Source organism: Chiloscyllium plagiosum, unplaced genomic scaffold, assembly GCF_037043375.1.
Source record: "Chiloscyllium plagiosum isolate Xiang-an unplaced genomic scaffold, Cpla_swu_hap1 HiC_scaffold_7, whole genome shotgun sequence".
In the NCBI taxonomy this organism is placed as follows: domain Eukaryota; kingdom Metazoa; phylum Chordata; class Chondrichthyes; order Orectolobiformes; family Hemiscylliidae; genus Chiloscyllium; species Chiloscyllium plagiosum.
This window is the reverse complement of record NW_028270145.1, coordinates 30,862,765-30,883,331: the sequence shown is the minus strand read 5'-3', so window position 1 is coordinate 30,883,331 and position 20,567 is coordinate 30,862,765. Positions and strand designations below refer to the sequence as shown.

Genomic DNA, 20,567 nt, shown 5'->3' with positions numbered 1-20,567 from the left:
CTTCACACCCTCTCTGACCCGTACAGAAATGTGCCTTTTAAATCCTTCTTTTGAGAATTAAGGGTGGCGAACTTTCTTACCATTTAATCAGCACCCTTTTCTGTGTGGTAAGCTTTTCCCCCTTGAATTATGTGACTATTTCTTTTGTCCCCCGTATTTCAGTTAACCTGTGATGCAGGGTTAACTAAATGCCCTTAACTGTTGCCTCAATTGTTGTGCATTGTATTTCCTCCCTCACTGTTCTTTCTGCTTTTATTTTATTTCTCTCCCAGCTTGTTTCTAAACGTCTCGGATTTGATACACGGGTCACAGTCTTGGGACACGTGCAGCGAGGTGGCACACCCTCTGCCTTTGATCGGATTCTGGTAAGTTTTACTCTGTGAAGGGAACGTCCTCCACGATCCTTCCCTTACAGCTGACTGAATAGCCAGAAGAAAAGGTTCCCAACTCTGCTTCTAACCTGTGCTGTGTTGTATCATCCCAGTCAGGCAGCAATAATAACCGTGTAACAGGAAGTTGCCTTGGGAGCCATAGGTTAGAAAGGGAAACAAAGAGTCCGGGTCCTCAATTTCCCAAGTGCAAACTGCAGGCGGTAGCTGAGGCTGGGATTGGGTTGGGCTGTGCTGGACCTAATGATTTATTAGCGTGTCGATGGGTGCCGTTGAGACTTGCATTGGAACTGGATGCCTGTGGGAGATGCCCCTGAAACCATTTCTGAACACAACCTCGAAACCTTAAGGGAAGGTGACGAATGGAGGGAAACGGTGTGACGTGGATGTTGGCCTTGTTTGTGGCACTGTCGCATTTTTTATTTGTAGGTTGAGGGTGTCACTGGCTAGGCCTGTCCCTAATTACCCAGCGAGCTGTTGAGAATCAACCACACAACTCATCCAAAGTCACTTGTCGGCCACACCCGGTAAGGGTGCCAATTTTCCTCCCGAAAAGACATTGGTGAACCAGGTGGGTTTTCCCAGCAATCGACAATAGATTCTTCTTCATCATTAGATTCCTCATTCTAGATTTTTATTAAACTGAATTCAGATTCCACCATCTGCCATGGCAGGGGAGGTCCCTTTCAACATCCTGGTGAAAATTCATCCCTTGGTCCAAACATATCATTCATTCTCTTGCTGCTTGTGAGATCCTCCTGGGTATAAACTGGTTGCCAGGTTTTCCAACCAACAGTGACTCAAATTCCAGTGATTATAATAGCCATCAGGGTATCTGGAGTGTGGTAGATATATATATGCAAATCAGATTGTTGTTTCTTTGATCACAGGAGTGACATAATAGGAAAACAACGACTTGAAATTATACTGCAAATTGGACAACTGTGGTATGCTCCAATTTGCTTTACATCCAATTAAGTACTAGTGAACGCATTTCCTGTTGTAATACAGGAAGCACAGCAGCTAATTTATGCACAGTAAGCTCCTTTTAAACATCATTTTAAACATACTTAGTTCTGATGATATTGATTGAGGGTGACTACAAGGGAACCTCAATTATCCGGAATTTGATTATCTGAATTTCGGATTATCCAGCACGTTTCGCAAGGTCCCGATGCTTGGCTAAACTATGTTATCCGGCATTTGACTGTCCGGAATTTGATTAACCGAGTGAAATACTCCCTGCCCGTGCCCTTCGGATAATTGAGGTTCTTCTGTATTAGGTATGATGCAACAGTCGTCTTCAAAATTGTGGCCCAGAGTAAGATTTGTGGCCACAAACTTCTGACTTCAGGACAAGTGAACTACCTGTTGGGTCATGGGTGGCACACCAGGATTAGATTAGATTTGATTAGATTTCCTACAGTGTGGAAACAGGCCCTTCGGCCCAACCAGTCCACACCGACCCTCCGAAGAGTAACCCACCCACACCCATTCCCCTCTGACTAATGTTTAATTCCCTAATTATCCCAAACACACACACCTTTTTTTTTAGATTAGACTACCTACAGTGTGGAAACAGAAAAAAAGAGACACCAGTGCAAGGCAAGTCAGTTAAGTATTAATTTCACTTGAGCATTGCCGTTAAGATCTGCATTTATTGCCCGTCCGTAACCGTCCTTGAGAAGGTGGTGGTGAGTTGACCTCATAAACAGCTGCCATCTGTGTGGTAAGGAGTGAATGCTGTTCGGGAGGATGTTCCTAGATTTTGACCCAGTAACAGCTATGTGGTTCCAGTTTAGAATGGTGTACAGCTTGGAGGGGAAATTGCAGATGTTGGTATCCCCGTGTATCTGCTACTCCTGTCCTTCTGGATGGTAGAGGTCACAAGTTTGGAAGGTGACGTCTAAGGAGCCTTGGTACGTTGTAGTTGAGTAAGACTAATCCTCAAGGACGTTTTATTGGTGTCCTTTTTTTTTGCAGACCTTTCTCTGTTTTTATCACCAGCGTCAAAACCTGAAGAAATCAAAGGAGGAAAGTTTGGCTTTTGTAAGGCAGCGTTATTTTGGGCGTGGCTCCTGGACCAGCCTTGAATGCCCATTCCTAGTTGCCCTTGAGATGGTGTGCAGTATAAAATGAGCCTAACATAAGCTCCAGTGTTGTCCAGGTTACCTGAATCAACCACCATCCAAGGAGCAGGAGAATCGACGTTTCGGGCATGAGCCCTTCTTCAGGAATGAGCTGAAGAAGGGCTCATGCCCGAAACGTCGATTCTCCTGCTCCTTGGATGCTGCCTGACCTGCTGCGCTTTTCCAGCAACACATTTTCAGCTCTGATCTCCAGCATCTGCAGTCCTCACTTTCTCCTACCTGAATCAACCAGTGCTGTTCTGTGAACCGTTACAGTATTTAGGAACGCCTTGGGTGTAAAATTCCCTGGGATTGATATAGTGGTGGGAGGGAGGTTTGTTTAACAGAACAAACTACTTGGTTTCCTTCCCCAGGGCTTTCTGCGAAAGTTATGGAATGAGGTCGGACAGTTCTCTTCCCCCACACCCAGCTGCTAATGTGGTTAGACATAGATATTTTTGAAATCTGACTGAACAATTAAAACAAAACTGAAATGTAACACTGAATAATGTGCAGTACATCACAACCACTGTGCGTGGTGTGGCTTTTTATCTCTAAATAGCATTGCTGGCTCTTCAAATATACTTCATTTTGTTTCATAGTCTACCTGCCTTCTGAACTGGGATGCATTTCTGCATCTTAATATAAAACTTGCAGCCCAGGGACAGGGCATTTAGCCCTCTGCCTGTCCGGCTCTATGCAAGCATTGCTCTGGTTTGTCTGTCTCTGTCAACATGTCCTTCTGTACCTCGCTTCCTTTGCTTATTTCTCTTCACTGTCTGATAACCTTGTCCTTTTTTTTTTCCTGTTCCCAGAGCAGCAAGATGGGCATGGAAGCAGTCCTCACCCTGCTGGATGCCTCGCCAGAGACATCATCCTGTGTTGTCAGCCTTTCTGGTAACCAGGCCTTGCGACTGCCACTGATGGAGTGTGTGCAGCTGGTGGGTATTCGATCTTTTTCCCTGTCAAGGTTTCTTGCTCGCAGCCGACACGCGAAGTCCCTGTCTGCCATTGCAAATCGTGTTTTGACCTGACTCTTCTAACGGCTCTCCCCTCCACCCCCCCCCCCCCATCCTCTGGTCGTCATCTTGGTAAATCTCCGTTCCAATCTAGCGCCAAGCTGAGACCCGTCAAGGAGCAGGGAGAAGGAGGGGTTCCTTCACTTCAAGCCAGTGAACTGGTATAACCGAATAAGAACGAGATGATGCTGGAAAAGCTCAGCAGGTCAGGCAGTGTCAGTGGAGAGAAAGAGTTAATGTTTCAGCTCGCTGAGCTTTCACCAGAACTGTTCTCCTTCCAGTGTCCACAGTATTTTGCCTCTGTGTAGGCATCAAGGGATGGTGGTCTTTCGCTGGAATATGAAGGGGCACAAGTTGTGTTACAGTCGTACAGAGCTCTGGCTAGATTTCATCTGGAGTATGGTGTTCAGTTCTGGTTATTACACCAGAGGAAGCATGTTTTGGCTTTGGAGGGGATGCACTAGACATTCTCCGGAATGTCCGGCCATGAGGAGCAGTCGAAGCTTGAAGACAGAAAATTACAACTGGATCCAATTGAGCTGCTTAAGATGTTGTAAAGACTTTGATAAGTTAGCGAAGCTATTATGTTTGGTGGGGAAAATCCAAAGCGAGGGTGCGTGACCTTCAACTTAAACCTAGGGCAGTGCAGCGATGATATCAGGGAATATTTCTTCATATATAGGCTAGCAGGAAGCGGTAACTCTACATTTAAAAGCTGTCAAAATTATGGATGTATTGGAAACTTCAAGCATGGTATCAGTGCTTAATAGAGCTTAGAATATTATTGAAAGGAGAGAGATTGCCAAAGTTTTGTGTCATGTTTTCATCAGGACTAGAGCACAAATGCCACATTTCAAGCAATGTCCCACAGCAGTACTCTCATGGGATACATTCTTATGGTTGTTTTGATTTTGAGCAGCTTTGATTACCTGCCTCTCTTTTTAACAATATAAATTAAAAGCATTACTTCGTTTAATGGCATTTAATAATAAGTGGAACAAGTTGTATAATTAAAGTTGACCCACAGTCAAATTGAATGCCAAATTGGTTTCGAGGGGCTGAAATGGGCAGCTCACAATGTGTCATCTTTGTAGATGGTGGGTCATGTGATTAGGAGTTATGTTTTAAGAGTTCTTTTTGTTACTTTTATAGATAAGCAAACAAAGCCGAGCTCCCGTGATATCCTGTTAATTAACAATTGCGTTTATGTAGCACCTTTTTAGCATAGTGAAACATCCCAAGGCGCTTCAGAGGAGTGTTGCTAGACAAAATCTGGATGCTGAACTACAAGGAGATGTTAGGGCAAGTGATCAAAAAGCCTGGTCAAGCAGCTAGGTTTTAAGGAGTGTTTTAAAGGCGGACAGGGTTTTAGATAAGGAATTCTGATCCTTAAGGAGCTGAAGGCTGTCGATAGTGCAGTAAAATGTTCAAAAATATGGTAAAGGCCAGAAAGTGATTAATGTGGAGGAATGGAGGGCTGTAGGAGGTCACCGAGAATGGATGGAGAGGGCGGGTTTTTGAATTTTTTATTTTAAAATGCTCATCTCGAAGTGACTGAACTCTTCGTGGTGTGGTATAGACTACAGTTCAAGATCCAAGGGTGGACCCCTGCTCTGTGTTGAGTTTCTGGTGACCTTGACTCTCCTGAGCTAGCATGGGGAAAATTAGTAGGTTTGGGGGGGGGAGGGCGGGACGCAATCCTGCTTGTGATCGAACGTCTCAGAATGTCTGTTCTGCAGATTTCTGCAGGGTTGGAAATATCAAGTGGGCACAGCATATAATAAGTCAGGCAGCATCCAAGGAGCAGGAGAATCGACGTTTCAGGCATAAGCACTTCTTCAGGAATCAGGATTCTTGAAGGGCTTATGCCCGAAACGTCGATTCTCCTGCTCCTTGGATGCTGCCTGACCTGCTGCGCTTTTCCAGCAACACATTTTTCAGCTCTGATCTCCAGCATCTGCAGTCCTCACTTTCTCCACAGCATATAATAAATTTGGTTTAAAATTTTTGCTGCAATTTGTGGTTTAATTTAGTTCACCAAGGAATTGCTCCCTTCCTTTTCTATTTGAGAGTGGGACCATGCTGATGTGCATGTCTCCAGCACCCTCCGTGGTGTTCTTTTGTTCAATATTTCTGAAATGGCTGTTGACTTTTATTTTGAAACTCTTCCCTAACAACATTTTCAGTATGGGGAGGGGAACATTTGACGTATAATTCAGCAGCATATTTAATTTTCAATTACTGCTTTTTGTTATTTTATCTAAATGATTTGGAATGTGACTATAGGAGGAAAAGATAGTAGGTTTATAGATGGCACCGAAATAGGTGGTGTCTTGGACAGTAAGGAAGATTATCTTGGAGTACAACAGGACCTTGATCAGATGGGTCAAGGGTTGGTGGATGGAATTTAATTTAGACAAGTGTGAGATGCTGCATTTTGGAAAGGCAAATGGTAGGGTCCTGGGGAGTGTTGGTGAACAAAGAGACCTTTGGGTGCAGTTTCATAATTCCTTGAAGATGGAGTCACAGGTAGACAGGGTAGTCAAGAAGGCATTAGTTATGCGTTTCTTTATTGGTCAGTGCATTGAGTCTAGGAATTGGGAAGTCATGGCTAAATAGGACGTTGGTTAGGCCACTTTTGAAATACTGCACGCAATTCTGGTCTCCCTGCTAGAGGAAAGATCTTATTAAACTTGAAAGGATGCTGAAAAGATGTACAACGTTTCCAGGGTTGGAGGATTTGAGAGGCTGTGTAAACAGCAGATATTTTTCCTGGAGTTGGAGACTGGGGGATGACCTTATAGAAGTTTATAAAAGCATGGATAGAGTGAATAGCCACCGTCATTTTTCCAGGATTGGGGATTCCAAACTTTGAAGGCTGAGGTTTAAGGTGAGAGGAGAAAGTTTTAAAAGGGACCTAAGCGGGCAGCCTTTTCACGCAGAGGGTGGTACGTGTATGGAATGAGCTGCCAGAGGAAGTGGTGTAGGCTGGTACAATTGCAACATTTAAAAGGCATCTGGATGGGTACATGAATAGGAAGGGTTTAGAGGGATAAGGGCTAAGTGCTGGTAAATGCGACCTAGATGAATTTAGAATTTCTGGTCAGCATAAAAGGGTTGGACTGAAGGGTCTGCTTCCGTGCTGTACCTCTCTATGGATATTAAAAAAAAATGATTTCTCAAGTATTCCTTTTTGTTTCATTTGAAGACCAAGGACGTTCAGAAAGCCATGGACGAGAAGAGGTTTGATGAAGCCATTGTTCTTCGTGGCAGGTAAGGCTTTCAGTTCTGACTTCCCTTATCTATAGTCTGGATACCTTCTAACAGATTAAAGCATCCTTGCTTTTCTATAGCGATTAGACCTAGGATCTCCCAAATCCAGTGACGTGCAGTGCTTTAGAAATCTAGTCGCTGTTGTACTGGGGGAAACATGGCACAGTAATGTGATCACGGACCAATAATCCATTTTAATGCTGCAGGTTGAAGGATTTATGTTGGTCAATTTACCCAACATTTTTTCAAGGAAGCATTGGAATTGTGTTTTAACATGCACTGAAGAGAGCAGGCAAAGCCACAAGTTAATATCTGATCTGATGCATTGGATGTCTGACAGTGTAGCTCCCCACCAACCCAGTACTGCACGATGGAAGGTGGATTTTTGTGCTCATATTTGTGGAGAGAACCACCTCCTCCTCATATGTTAGTGTTAACTGTCTTTCTTCAGGGTGCAAGTCTTCACTTTTATCTTGTTGGCAGGGGTCCATTTCACTTTTTGAGAAAAGGGTTGAATTCTAGAGGTGAAGTGAGACCCGTCATCGGCGAGAGGCTGGGAATTCTGTGGTTAAATAACTCACCACCTGATTCCTTGAAGCCTCTCCACCCATCCACAAGGTGCGAGTCAAATTCTGAGGGTGGCGTGAGGAAGCTCAGGTAACACAGATACTGCCACAGTCAACCCAACTCAGTCATTTCTCTCAACGTCTTCACCAGAGAGGCGAGGCTTACAGAGCAGATTGTATAATGGGGATTGAGATTCCTTTTTGAACACTTCAGGGACCAATGAATGGAAAATACTGTGTTCCTGTAGTCACTAGGAAAGGAGCTTCATTCCTTGCCTCTCCATGGCTCAGTACATAACACTCCAGCCTCCCAGTCAGAAGGTTGTGGGTTCAAGTCCTGTTCCAGGACAAAAAATCTGGGCTAACGCACCGTACAGTAATGAGGGGTGCCTTGTTGTCAGAAGTTCCATCCTTCGGATTTGAAGAAATCTGCACTGTCAGCCTCTCAAGTGGGCATAAGATATCCTTGGGGTTCCTTTTGAGAAGGAGCAGGAATCTACTGTTCCACTGTACTGGCTAATATTTACCCCGCACCCACTGATCTCACAGCTATTTCTGGGAGCTTGTGTATACAATGGCTGTGATATCTGTTGCAAGTCTCTGCTGTACCTGATGCAGAAATGTACAGGATGATAGCCAGCCATACTGTCGGCCAGATACTCACATGATAATGGCATGAAAAATCCATGCTGTCAATTGATAATGACCCATCAGGAAGACTAAAATGAGCTGATCTCAAGATATGGTCATTTAGACATGCACTGAACGGGCTAATGTGCTCCCCATTCCCCAGTGAATTAATGAATCACAGCCAACCTGCAAGAACCTTCCCAGGGGCCATCATTCCTAATGGAGGACTCTCCTCTTCCCTTTTGCTACAGGAGCTTCGAGAATAACTGGAATATCTACAAGCTGCTGGCTCACCAGAAACCTGCTCAGACCAAGGTAAGCCCTCAGGCTGATAGCATTGAGACTCCTGCCACACTAGGCTTCTCCATCGGGCAGTTAACTGAGAGAGCCCTATACAGCGCGGGCTGGGTAAGGCATCGCCACAGTAGCCCTCACTGAGTGACTGTTATTCCGTGTGGGCTGTCACGAGTTACTGTGCGCTCTTTAAAAAAGTGAACGTTATTTTAGAGTTGCATTGAGCTCTGGAGAGAACCTGCCACAGGTTCTGAGCACTGCATCTCAGGGAGGGTGTATCAGAATTGTATGAGGGAAACTATGACAATGGGTTGCATGGGCTAAGTTTGTGTAGGTTTGAGTAAGGAGGTGTAATAAGGATCAAATTGAGGTGTTTAAGAGAATCTGAGGAGTTTACAGGATAACGAGGGTGGTGGGGAAGTCAACAAGGACAAGTGGAAACATCAGGAAGCACATCTTCCTATTTCTTCAATGGGAAATTAAAATTTGAAACATCTTTTCCGACAAAAGTAATTGAGGGCATCAGTAACATTACTTGGAAGTTAAATTGATGGATTTATGGTAGGCAAAGGTTCTGCTACAATGCACGCTTCTTCAACGCAAATTAGCTAGAGTATGCTTGAGGGGTTGAGTGGTCTCCTGTTCCCATGTCTCTCAGTTAACCAGAGTTGAGGGTGTGTCCATCCATAGTCCATGCAGATCACCAAGTTCAGACATAGGACGGTAAGCCCGTATTCAGTGTTCTTGCCTGACTCTGGGATGAGGCCTATTAGGGTGTCCCCATGCATTTACTGCATCACTGATGGGCAGCCAATCTGAGCTGCTTGATTCGATGATGGAGACTTGACTTCTGAGCTGTTCAAGGAGGCTGTGAAATTCCCTTTCCCTTCCTTACACAATGCTTGGGGCTGATGTCCGGCCCTTCACAGACAACCACCAGCCTGTGGGCTGTGAAGAAGTGTGGGAGATGTCCTTACTGGTCTGCTACTGGCTTCCCCCATAGCTGTGATTCAAGGAGCTGCAGATGCAGCATCTTCCTTACTGTGGTCCAGCTCCATGAATACACCACCTTACACCCTCAAAATCACTGTAATTAGCAGCAGGCTGTGCACTGCCATTGCTGGAGAGGTTGCATAAAATCATTCTATCATACCACCATTGAGTGGCTCTCTGCAAAAGTAATTTAACTAATCTCGATCCTTGCCCATAGTTCTGTTTATTTTTCTCTTTTGGTTAATCTAACTCTCTTTATACTCTCTGGCACTTTTAAATCTTTCCGTCTGGCACTTTTTTGTTTGGTTCTTGTGCCAGTCACTTTTTACGTCTTTAATGTCTTCTGGTTCTCGATCCCCCTCTGAGTGAAAAGTGGCAAACGAAGGAGTGAGGTGGGACCCGAGAGCCATTTGTGGCTTGGCCTGACATTTATGTTCTGCCTCCATATGTTGCTGTGTGAGCAAAGAAGGGTAAACGATGTTATGATAGCTTAATTCCTAAACAACTTAATTTTGAAAAAAAACCCTGTTGCAGTAGAGCTAAAAGTCTGGTAATGAGTGGCCTCTATTTGAATACGATCCAGTGACGACACTGATCAATCTGTTCCCTCAGTTACTGCGCCAGTGTCCTAGAGAGCAGTGTATATTGCCCTTACTGATGTCTCTCTGCCCTCTGCCCATCACAGAGTAATTTCAACTTAGCCATCGTGAATATTGGAGCTCCAGCAGCAGGGATGAACGCAGCCGTGCGTTCTGCGGTTCGAGTTGGCCTCTCGTCGGGTCACGTTGTCCACACTGTTGCCGATGGGCTGGAAGGCTTTGCTGCAGGACAGGTAAGTGTTCCACAGCCCTGTTCATGTTGAGTCTGATTGCTGCCTTCGTTCACACGGTTTAGGCAAGGGTTTGACTCATCTAGCTGGATCGTGGAAGATGTCCAGTGGCATTGCTCCCAGTGATGGAGGAGACTCGTCTATCTACATAATGCAAGTTCCCTTTGGCATTGCTCCCAGTGATGAAAATCACTTCGATCTCCATAAGTACTGTAGGCCTCCTGTGGCATTGCCCCCGGTGATGGCGCTGTGTATTTTCATGTAGTTACTTATAAATGACGTGCAGGTTAGGTGAGTTGGCTAAATTGCCCACAGTGTTCAGGATGTGTAGGTTAGGTGCATTAGTCAGGGGTAAATATAGAGTAGGGGAACGGGCCTGGGTGGGTTACTCTTCGGAGGGTCAGTGTGGACTTGTTGGGCCGAAGGGCCTGTTTCCACACTGTAGGGATTCTGATTCTGATTCTGAAATGTGTATCCCTTGTGGCACTGCGTATGGTTGGAGATGCAGCACCTACAAATGGATGTCAGCTGATCTCCCGTGGCGTTGCTCAGGGTGAGTTGGAGAAGACACTGCTGTATAATAATAGGGGTGTTCACAATACAATATGATGGGAAATGAGACGGGACATAAATATGTAACTTGCCAAAAATTTGTGCTACTCGGCAGAACTGAGACATTTTTGATGCATAACCCCCCCTTTGCCTTTCTTTTTCCTGCAGATTAAGGAAATGAAATGGGGTGATGTTGGAGGCTGGACTGGACAAGGTGGCTCCCTGCTGGGCACAAAACGGTGAGCATTGTCTCTGCTCCCTGGTGACCGTTCCCACCCTCCAATCAGACTGTGCTGTTATGTTAAAGTCTGGGAATTCTCTCTGCCATCAAACTGCACACACTTTGGAAGCTGGCAGTTTATGTTATTGGGATCACTTGGAATTGTCTTCCTGATGTCACTAGTTCACATTGAATCCCAGAATCCCTTCAGTGTGCCCCTTTACCATACTCATTAGAAGAGAACTATGGAACTGTCATCCCATTGGTGTCAGGTATGTCTTGATAATGCTGTGAGTCACAGGGTCCTGGGGTCAAATGCCACATGAGGGGTACAAGCCTGTTCTCCCAGTACGCTGCTGTGAGAGGCTGTGGCAATCTCTGAGATGCCATCATTTAGGTGTGTTTCCTCACCGAAATAGCCATTCTTTTAAGTTTTAAGCATTGTTCGTGTGGTGGCAGAATATTCCATCATGTGGATCACCAGACCTCAGTCCTAGAAATGTTCACGTGTGTGTGTGTGTGTGTGTGTGTGCGCGCGCATACATGGGCACACAAACACACAATACTCTCACACAGTTATGTAAAATAATGAACCAAGGGCCATAACAGTAATACAGTCACTAATAAAGTCGAGGTTGTACCTTTATCCACGAGCTGCTTGGAATGTACAACTCACTAGCACAGGGAGGCAAATATTTGCACATAGTGTACATGAGGGCGAAAGGACATGCTGAAAGGGTTTGGATGATGTGAATTGAGAGGGGGCAGTTAGTGTGGAGCTGGCACAGAGCAGTTTGGCTGAATGGCCTGTCTCTTTGCATCAATTCTATCATGTGTCTCACCCCAGTACCATTCTCTCAGTCAGAGCCTCTGCGTCCCTGTACGGGCTTGAGTTGATGCCGGCGTTGTTTAAATGTCTCTGCCGCCATTTCTTCCCTTTGTTTGCAGCACCCTCCCCGAGAAGTGCATGGAGCAGCTGGTGAAACAGATCCGGGAGCATCGCATCCACGCTATCCTCATTATCGGTGGGTTTGAGGTGAGACACTCTGCGTGAACCTCCTGTCGTTCCTGCTCCCTGAAGCTCTGGCCAACCCCTGCCACCTGCCTTTCTCGGGCATTTTGCTCAGTTGGGCTTTGCTGAGCTGCCTGGCAGGGGGCGCTGCAGAGCCTGCTGTGAGCGTTGCTCAGCTTCGCCACCTGTTGATATGACCGGTTACTGCAACCACAGTGACCAGAATGACGTCTTCTTTCTGTTGCTGCTGTTGACGCAATTCCAAAAATCCAAACAACCCGTGGAGCTGGTAACATTCCTCCAGAGCGTGAGGTCTGTTGGGTTGTCAATGGGGCTAGAGGCCCAGTAGGGAGTGACTCTGATCCTTACAGATGAGCGTTGCAGCGGCAGTGTGTTCAAGTCCCCCCATTCCAGGCACCAAAGTGTACAGGCCATCCATCTAGCAGATGGTTCAGCCCCATGACTCTGAGACCTGAGGCCTGATTGGCTGTACCTTGCACGCTTCCTGACATGTGACCATCCCTGGCTGGCCCGGACTTCCTTGTCCATCCCTAGCTGCCCTGGAGAAAGTGAGGAGCTGTCTTTAACCACTTGATCCCCCAACCGTGACTCCATAAACTGGAATAAATTTTCCTGACAGTGACCTCCTGGGTCTGCAATCTTGTTGAACCCTGAGGCTGTGACCAAGTATAACCCTGACCGTCTAGCTCAGAGGCTTTCGAGTATTTTGTTCTAAAGCTCTTCCCACGTCACCCTGCAGAAATTGAGACCCATCACATGTTCCTGACTGCTTTCCTTTCAAGGTATCTTCATACCAACACATCTACCTAAAAACTGTTATTAAAAAAGTTCATATTAGATGTTGCCTACGTCCATGTTCTCTCCTATTTTCACCACGTTGGCTTCCTCCGGCCCAGAGCCCAGACCTGTCTCAGTTCGATGTTTCTTCAGGAGGCGGCCGGTGTGTTGATCTGAAGTAAAAGTGGAGTGAGCTGAGCGACGCCTGTTTCTCCTTCCTCTCCAGGCCTACGTGGCAGCCTTGCAGCTGACCGAGGGGCGGGAACGCTACGAAGAACTCTGCATCCCCATGTGTGTCATCCCGGCAACCATCAGCAACAATGTACCAGGCACCGACTTCAGCCTCGGCTGTGACACTGCAGTCAATGCAGCCATGGAGGTAAGTCAGGGAATGTTGGGGGAGGGGGGCACTGTTCAGTTGGTTAGCTCAGATTGGACCTTTGACTCTGGGATTAGGCTTAATGAGGTCGCAGGGGCCTAGAGGCATCAAGGTTCGCAGGGAATCGAGGCCCAGCATTAAGAGAACGGGGCTTAAATGAACCCCATATAAGAGCAAATTATTGCAGATGCTGGAATCCGTACTGAAAACAAAACATGCCAGAGATCACAGTGACTCTGGCAGCTTCCATGGAGAGAAGGCAAGCTAACGTTTTGAGTCTAGATGAAGAATCATCTAAACTTGAAACATTAGCTCGCTTTCTCTTCATGAATGCTGCCTTGACCCGCTGGGATCTCCAGCATTTCTTTTGTGGAATGAGCCCTGTGTTTGGAGTGACCGGCTGACGGAGCTAGTTCAAGGTTTGAAGCAGGGCTCACTGGGGAAGGTGCAGGTCATCGCGAAGAGCCGGGTCAGTCCGGGATCCGTAGGCTCTCTGGTCCGGGCTGCTTGACCTCTCGGGTTACTCATGTCTGTTTGTCCCTTCGCAGACTTGTGACCGCATTAAGCAGTCAGCATCAGGGACCAAACGCCGAGTTTTCATTGTGGAGACCATGGGAGGTTACTGTGGCTACCTGGCCTCAGCAACAGCACTAGCTGTCGGGGCTGATGCTGCTTACATCTACGAAGATCCCATTAACATTCATGACTTGACGGTGGGTTCATGAGATGAAAAATCTGTCGGTGGGTGGGGTGGGGGGGGTGTGGTCTGGTGTGGTGCAGCAATTGAGGGGGTACCTCTCCACTTTCACCATCCCAGCCTCTTCCCCCTCCCCTTACCCTTTTTCTCTCTTGGACTCTCACTCTCTGCTCTCTGCTCTCTCTCTCTCTCCCTCTCTCGCTCTCTCTCTGCACTCTCTCTCTCTCTCTGCACTCTCTCTCTCTCTCTCTCTCTCTCTCTTTTTCTCTCTCTCACTCTCTCTCACTCTCTCTCGCTCTCTCTCACTCTCTCTCTGCTCTCTCTCTGCTCTCTCTCTGCTCTCTCTCTGCTCTCTCTCTGCTCTCTCTCTGCTCTCTCTCTGCTCTCTCTCTGCTCTCTCTCTGCTCTCTCTCTGCTCTCTCTCTGCTCTCTCTCTCACTCTCTCTCACACCCTCGCGCTTGCTCCTTCTTGCCCCTGGTTTTCAGACAGTGTGTTCTGGATCGTAGCAAGTTGCAATGTCTTGTAAAGAGAGAATTCTCTTCCTCTTCCCCGGTCCTCCTTGCCAATCATATTAAAACTCTGCCATCTGTCAGTGGAAGCAGCCACTCCCGAGTTGCTCTGTTAAAGCCTGCTTCCGGGAGAAGTATATATTGGAAAGACTGTTTGTTTCCATGGTTCTTACTGCTCTGCTTTGTACCCGCAGGCCAATGTGGAACATCTAACCGGGAAGATGAAGACAACTATCCAGAGAGGGCTTGTCCTGAGGTAGGGTCTTCCTGGAAAAAAAACCGAGGCAGGTAGGGGGTTAGTGGTAAGACCAGTGCACCCATATACTTCTCTACTGGCCACCTTGGGTGACAGCCATGGTTAAGTGGGTAGCTCTCTTGTCTCCTGAGTTCAAGGGTCAAGAGTTCGAATGCCACTCCTGAGGCTTGCACCCAAAATCCAGGGCGAGCAAATATTGCATCAAAAGGTATCATCTTTCAGCTAAGAGGAGATTTTGATCTTCATATCAATTGACGAGAATAATCTGGAGGATGAGTTCATAATGTGTGCTTGGGGTTGCTTCCTAAAGTACGCTTCAGAACCAACGAGGGAGGAGGCTGTTTTAGACCTGACAATGTGCCATGCGACAGGACCGACTCATGACACTATTGCGAAGAATCCTTTCAATAATAACTTTCTAGAACATTACATTGAGCTTAAGGGTGTGAACTTTAGGTATGATACCAGTGACTTAGACCCATCAAGGCAAGTACACGAGGATGAACCTGGTGAATGTGGAGTGGAAAATAAGCAATGTGGTAGTGAAGCAGGCAAAGAACACTCTCGACAAAGGTATTCCCCGTGCAATAGATACTGTACAAACGATGTATCGTTACACAGCTAACTAAGAAATTTATGGTTCATATCAAATTGAAAGAAAGACTGTATGTGATTAGATTAGATTCCCTACAGTGTGGAAACAGGCCCTTCGGCCCAACAAGTCCACACCGACCCTCCGAAGAGTAACCCACCCAGACCCATTTCCCTCTGACTAATGCAGCTAGCACTATGGACAATTTAGCATGGTCAGTTCACCTGACCCGCACATCTTTGGACTGTGGGAGGGAACCGGAGCACCCGGAGGAAACCCACGCAGACACGGGGAGAATGTGCAAACTCCACACAGACAATCATCCGAGGTTGGATTCAAACCCAGGTCCCTGGCGCTGTGAGGCAGCAGTGCTAACCACTAAGCCCTTTAAATGTCCATTCATGCTAACCCTATTCCCCGTACTTGATGCTGCTAAAAATAGCCATGCAATAAAAGATTGGAAATTTTTAGAAGCCAGCCCAGAATAATTATTACCTCATAAAGAGGGTTAATTTGGAGAATGAGAGGAATAAAGTTAGAAGTATAAACTCGGACAATAAAAGCATCAAAAGGAATATAAAAGAGATCAGTTAAGTGCTGATCTCTTTTAAAGTGTAACTGGGAAATTAATAATGGGGGAAATGATAGATGTATGATCCTTATGTCTCTGTCGAAGACAGACAAATCTCCTCAAGAGTACTAGGAAATTGAGACAGAAGAAGTAAGCAGTCAATCACTGCAGAAAAAGTGCTAGGAAATGTAATGGGACAAAGGACTGCTATCCAGCTGATGGCTGCATCCTAGGGTCTTGTAGGAAGTGGCTACAGAACTAGTGAGTGCAATGATTGTAATTGTCCAAAGTTTCCTAGATGCTGGAAAGGCTCCAGCAGACTGTCTAACGCATGTAATGTCCCTATTCAAGTAAGTAGGGATGACAGGAAGCAGGAAATTAAATTTGAGTTAGTCTAACATCTGCATTGAGGAGAATGCTTGAATCCATTCCTAAGGAGGAAGTAACCGGTCATTTAGAAACTTTTCATACAGGTAGGCAAAGTCAACATGGTTTTGTAAAAGGGAAATTGGGGGGTGTGGGGGTGGAGGGAGGTAGGCTGGAAAGTGGAACTGGCCACAATCTGATCAGCCGTGATCTTCCAATAGTGTAGACTGAAGACCCTACTGCTGTTTCTTGTTTTTTTTAATGATCCTGTTAAGCCGAGCCCCCATCTTTCCTTCTGGATGGATATAAAAGATCCTAAAGGGGTACTTTGAGGTAACGGTCCACGACCCACATCACTGAGCAGCTAGCCATGATCACACAGTTGTTCATGAAGGGCTATTGAATGTAAATTGTGTGCTGTGCTTCTTGCGTTATAACAACGGCCGCACTTACACTGACTGCCTAGGGCTGAGCTCACATTGTGATTGATGCAGCTCTGTTGTCTTGCTTCACGGGCAAGACTATACAGTCTTTATTTTAAAAACGTCCTCCCTCTGCCCATCTTTCTGGAGAGGGCATGGAAGCAGCTGAATCTTCTGCTTTTCAATGCTGCCTAAGACTCTGTGTTCCCAAGCATGAAACAGGGCTAGTGAGAACGTGCCAGTGAGACTTACAGAGGTACATTGGTCACTCTGAGCAGAGCACTATGCTCCCAGCCTGTGAGCTAACATGAATTGCAAGTTGGAAGCAGCAGTGGCTTGGTTGCACTCCAGTGGTGCCATACTCATGCTGACCACTAGAAGACGCTGGTGGGTTTCTTTCTGGTTAATGAATCCTTTGTGTCTATTCAACCTTGCGAATAACTCACAGGAGGGCAATTCTGTGTGGTTTTCTCTCAGTTGTTATGGGGAAAATCACCAGCCTCGGAGTCAGAGTCGGGGTTCAATGACCGGGTTTATTGTCCGAAAAAATACCGGAGCTCCAGGGGAAAGCGAGAGAGAGAGACAGCAACAGCCCAGTAGTCAGCTGCGAGTCTTCTCTCAACCTGGAGCACATGGCAAGATACATGTAACATAATAGGTCAGTGATGAGGTCATTGTCTTTGTAACATAGTTTGTTTATTGTAAACATTGCAGAATCGTTGATGGTTTTGCTGCAGTCATTGTCAGTTCCAGCACAGCCTTTGTTAATTTCAGCACTGTCATTGTCAGTTTCAGCGTCTGCGTGGAAGTCCATTGCTGTAGTAATGGGCACTAATCGCTCTTCCCGAGAAGGACAATTACTGCAGCCCTGGCTACTGGCACTTTGTACTGAGTCCGTATCAAACTGTTAGCATTTCTATCAAAGGTGCTGGCTGGACCCAGACACTTCGGCGGGCAGTTTACGCTACTTCATGTGTATTCTCTCCCCCACCCACCTTAAACTAATCAACTAGGTTGTGAGTGAATTGTGCTGGCATTCTTGTGGCCCCAGGTAGATCTGTGTTTGCTCTGCTGTCTCTCTCCATATTGTGGTCTGGCGGCCATCTTGTGTGTCAAGTGGCCAACTCATGGCTCATCTTGTTTGTCTTTGTGCCTGGTGTCACCCTGCCCCATGCCATCTCCCACTTCACTGTCAATAAGTGTCAGATTTGTAGAATCTGTTTAGTTAAGCACCCCTTCTGTTTTATTAAAGCTTAGATGTAGAAAGAAAAGGCTGTTCTAGTCACTGGCACAAATGTTGGTGCGGGGGGGCATGGGCTGAGCTATTTCCTTTGACACACCTACCCAGCCTTCCCCAGATTTTCACCGGCAGACCTTTTAATACTGACTAAATTATTGGAGATGAGAAACATCCAGGCTGCGCATCCCCCTACCAGTTGTGACCCTCGGAACCCCCTGTTCCAACTAAAACCGACAATTTTTTTTTTAACTCCAGCACTGCCACCCTCTATCTCTCGCTTAAAAAAAAATAAATCAGGTAACTCGACCAGGAATTAAACCCAAGTATCTTGTCCAAATGCTTCACTGTTGCACAGCCCCTTACCCTGGTCTCTCAAACCAGATTGTTGGACCACCAGTTGTATGTTTTGCCTTTTTTATTTTCTATGTACCTACCCTCCGGCGGACTGCAAGCCAGGCTGAAGAGTCTCTGCCACCCCTTTACCATGCTTGGGGCACCTGTGCCCATTGGATACAGGTGCACTCAGGGGCGGCTGAGGTCACCTGGCAATTGGTGCACCAAGGCAAAATTATCCCTGGGGGAAATCCCCTCTGCTGCCAATAAGTGCTTCAGGAATCCTCTGTGTGTGGAAGTACGGTGTGGGACCCGAAGCGCTTGCCACCTCACTCAGAAGGCAGGACTATCACTCTAATCCGAGTTGCTCTGCCTACTGTCAAAGTGATGTCCCCTTAGCCCTGAAGATTTTCCAATTTTTACTGACAACCCTCTCTGCTGAGGTGGAAATGGCTCCAAACCATGAGGCGGGAGCTGCTGAAGGGTACTTAGAAATATTAAAGACGCAGGTCGATGTTGGCGAACTGTTTTAACCGTTATCACGCCAGACCAGGCAAACAGAGTTACCATACTCTGAGCTGTGACCTTGTTGAACTGTGACACAGGCTGGGGAGGCTGTATGGCCTCCTCCTTTTGTTTCTGTGGAAGTTTTGTTTGTTTTTCTCTCCCTCTTTCTCTCCCTCCCCCTTCTCTCTCTCTCTCTCTCTCTCTCTCTCTCTCTCTCTCTCTCTCTCTCTCTCTCTCACACACATACCTCCACATTGTAATTCGTGCTGATGAGGTAATGGGTCTATCTGCGATGTGGACTATACCATTCATCAACACGGTTCAAGTTGGAGTTGGCCCTGGGGATTGGCCAGTCCGTGCTCGGACTCTCAGGGCCTGCAAATTGCCTCTCAGTGAGTCATCCATCTTCGCCCTGTGGGTGGGGGAAAAGAGGGAAGTTAAACATGGGGGTGTCGGGGGCAAGAGGAGTCCGTCATGCGGCTGTAGAAAGGTGAGCAAAGATCTGGGAGGTCGATGTTTGCCCTCTTTCCAAAATCATTTGCGTGAATGTTCGTTCGTTCTCTTTCTTCCACTCCTTTTCCCTCTAGGAATGAGAAGTGTCACCAGTATTACACCACTGAGTTCTTATACAACCTGTACTCTGCCGAGGGGAAGGGTGTATTTGACTGTCGCACCAATGTGCTGGGCCATATGCAACAGGTAAGTGACTCCTCCAGGCAATGACTATAAAGCTTCAACTAAAGCCTCAGCAAAATGTTCTGAAAGTTGTGTTACAGGTGATTAGGGTGGTTAAGAAAGTGTTTAGCACATTTGTCTTCATTGCTCAGACCTTTGAATATAGGAGTTGGAATGTCATGTTGAGTTTGTCCAGACATTGGTGAGGCCTCCTCTGAAGTACTGTATAATTCTGATCGTCCTGCTGTAGGAAGGATACCATTAAACTGGGGAGGCTTCAGACCAGTTTTACCAGGATGTTGCTGGGAATGGAGGGTTTGAACTGTAGGGAGAGATTGGATAGGCTGGGGTGTTAGAGGTTGAGGAGTGTCCTTTATTGAGCTTTACAAAATCACGAAGGGCATAGGTAAGGGTCTTTTCCATAGGCTGGAGGAGTTCAAAGTTAGCCGGTATATTTTTTTAAAAAGGACATGCAGGCAACTTTTTTTTAATAGAGTGGTTCTTGTGTGGAATGAACTTCCAGAGGAAGTGTTAGAAGCATGGACAGTTACAACGTTTAAAAGGCATTTGGATAAGTGCACGAATAGGTAAAGAGGGATATGGGCTGAGCGCTGGCAGGCAGGACTAGTTTAGTTTGGGAACATGGTCAGTGTGGACTGGTTGGATCAAAGGGTTTGTTTCCGTGCTGTATGACTCTGTAACTGAGAAACCTCAGGAGTATTGAGGAAGATCGCCATCCATTGACTAAACGTTCAGAGACCGCTGTGGTACAGCACTTGATCCCTGGTCTGATCCAGATTCACGACCCGCTCTCTGGAGGGGGTGGAGGGGCAGCAATGTGGTGACGGACAGCTGCTGCGGGAGGGGCTGCCTGAAAGTGACAGTGGGGAGAGCGACATGCTCAATGGGAGGCCCAGGCTGAGGAACCTGACGGGCCGGTTTTAGAAGCTTTCGGATGACTGCACTCCTGCTTCAATGTGAGATTCTCTAACGTTCAGACCAGCGGCTCCCCTCGCTGTGATTCCGCTGCAGGGCACCAGGCAATTAATATTCCTTCACTATGTCAGTGACGCTATCCAGTTGCAACACTCCAGGAGGCCCCTGTCTTAGAAACACCTCCAGGCCCTGACAGACTGACAGAGTAGTTGTTAATGTTACCATGACCAGGAGCGATGCAGGTTGACAGCGGGATAACGTAATTCTTGGGTTTTTAACTCTATCCCTGCCCGTTCATCATTTTCTGGGGCTGGTGTCGGACAGAGTTAAAACAGCCTTGGCACACGAGATGGTTTGTCACTCGTGTGCAGACTCGTTG

At 46.6% G+C, this 20,567-nt stretch overlaps 1 protein-coding gene across 1 annotated transcript in view; it reads left to right on the top strand.

Annotated features, from left to right (window-relative positions):
• LOC122551432 (ATP-dependent 6-phosphofructokinase, liver type-like) overlaps positions 1–20,567 on the top strand; it is a 60,699-nt gene that overhangs the window by 34,670 nt on the left and 5,462 nt on the right. The window contains exons 9-19 of the mRNA XM_043693330.2: positions 273–365; positions 3,334–3,459; positions 6,746–6,810; positions 8,258–8,321; positions 9,979–10,125; positions 10,843–10,913; positions 11,843–11,930; positions 12,931–13,083; positions 13,632–13,796; positions 14,485–14,546; positions 19,165–19,276. Coding sequence (XP_043549265.1) covers positions 273–365; positions 3,334–3,459; positions 6,746–6,810; positions 8,258–8,321; positions 9,979–10,125; positions 10,843–10,913; positions 11,843–11,930; positions 12,931–13,083; positions 13,632–13,796; positions 14,485–14,546; positions 19,165–19,276 — 1,146 coding nt within the window. The remainder of the gene's footprint in view (positions 1–272; positions 366–3,333; positions 3,460–6,745; positions 6,811–8,257; positions 8,322–9,978; positions 10,126–10,842; positions 10,914–11,842; positions 11,931–12,930; positions 13,084–13,631; positions 13,797–14,484; positions 14,547–19,164; positions 19,277–20,567) is intronic.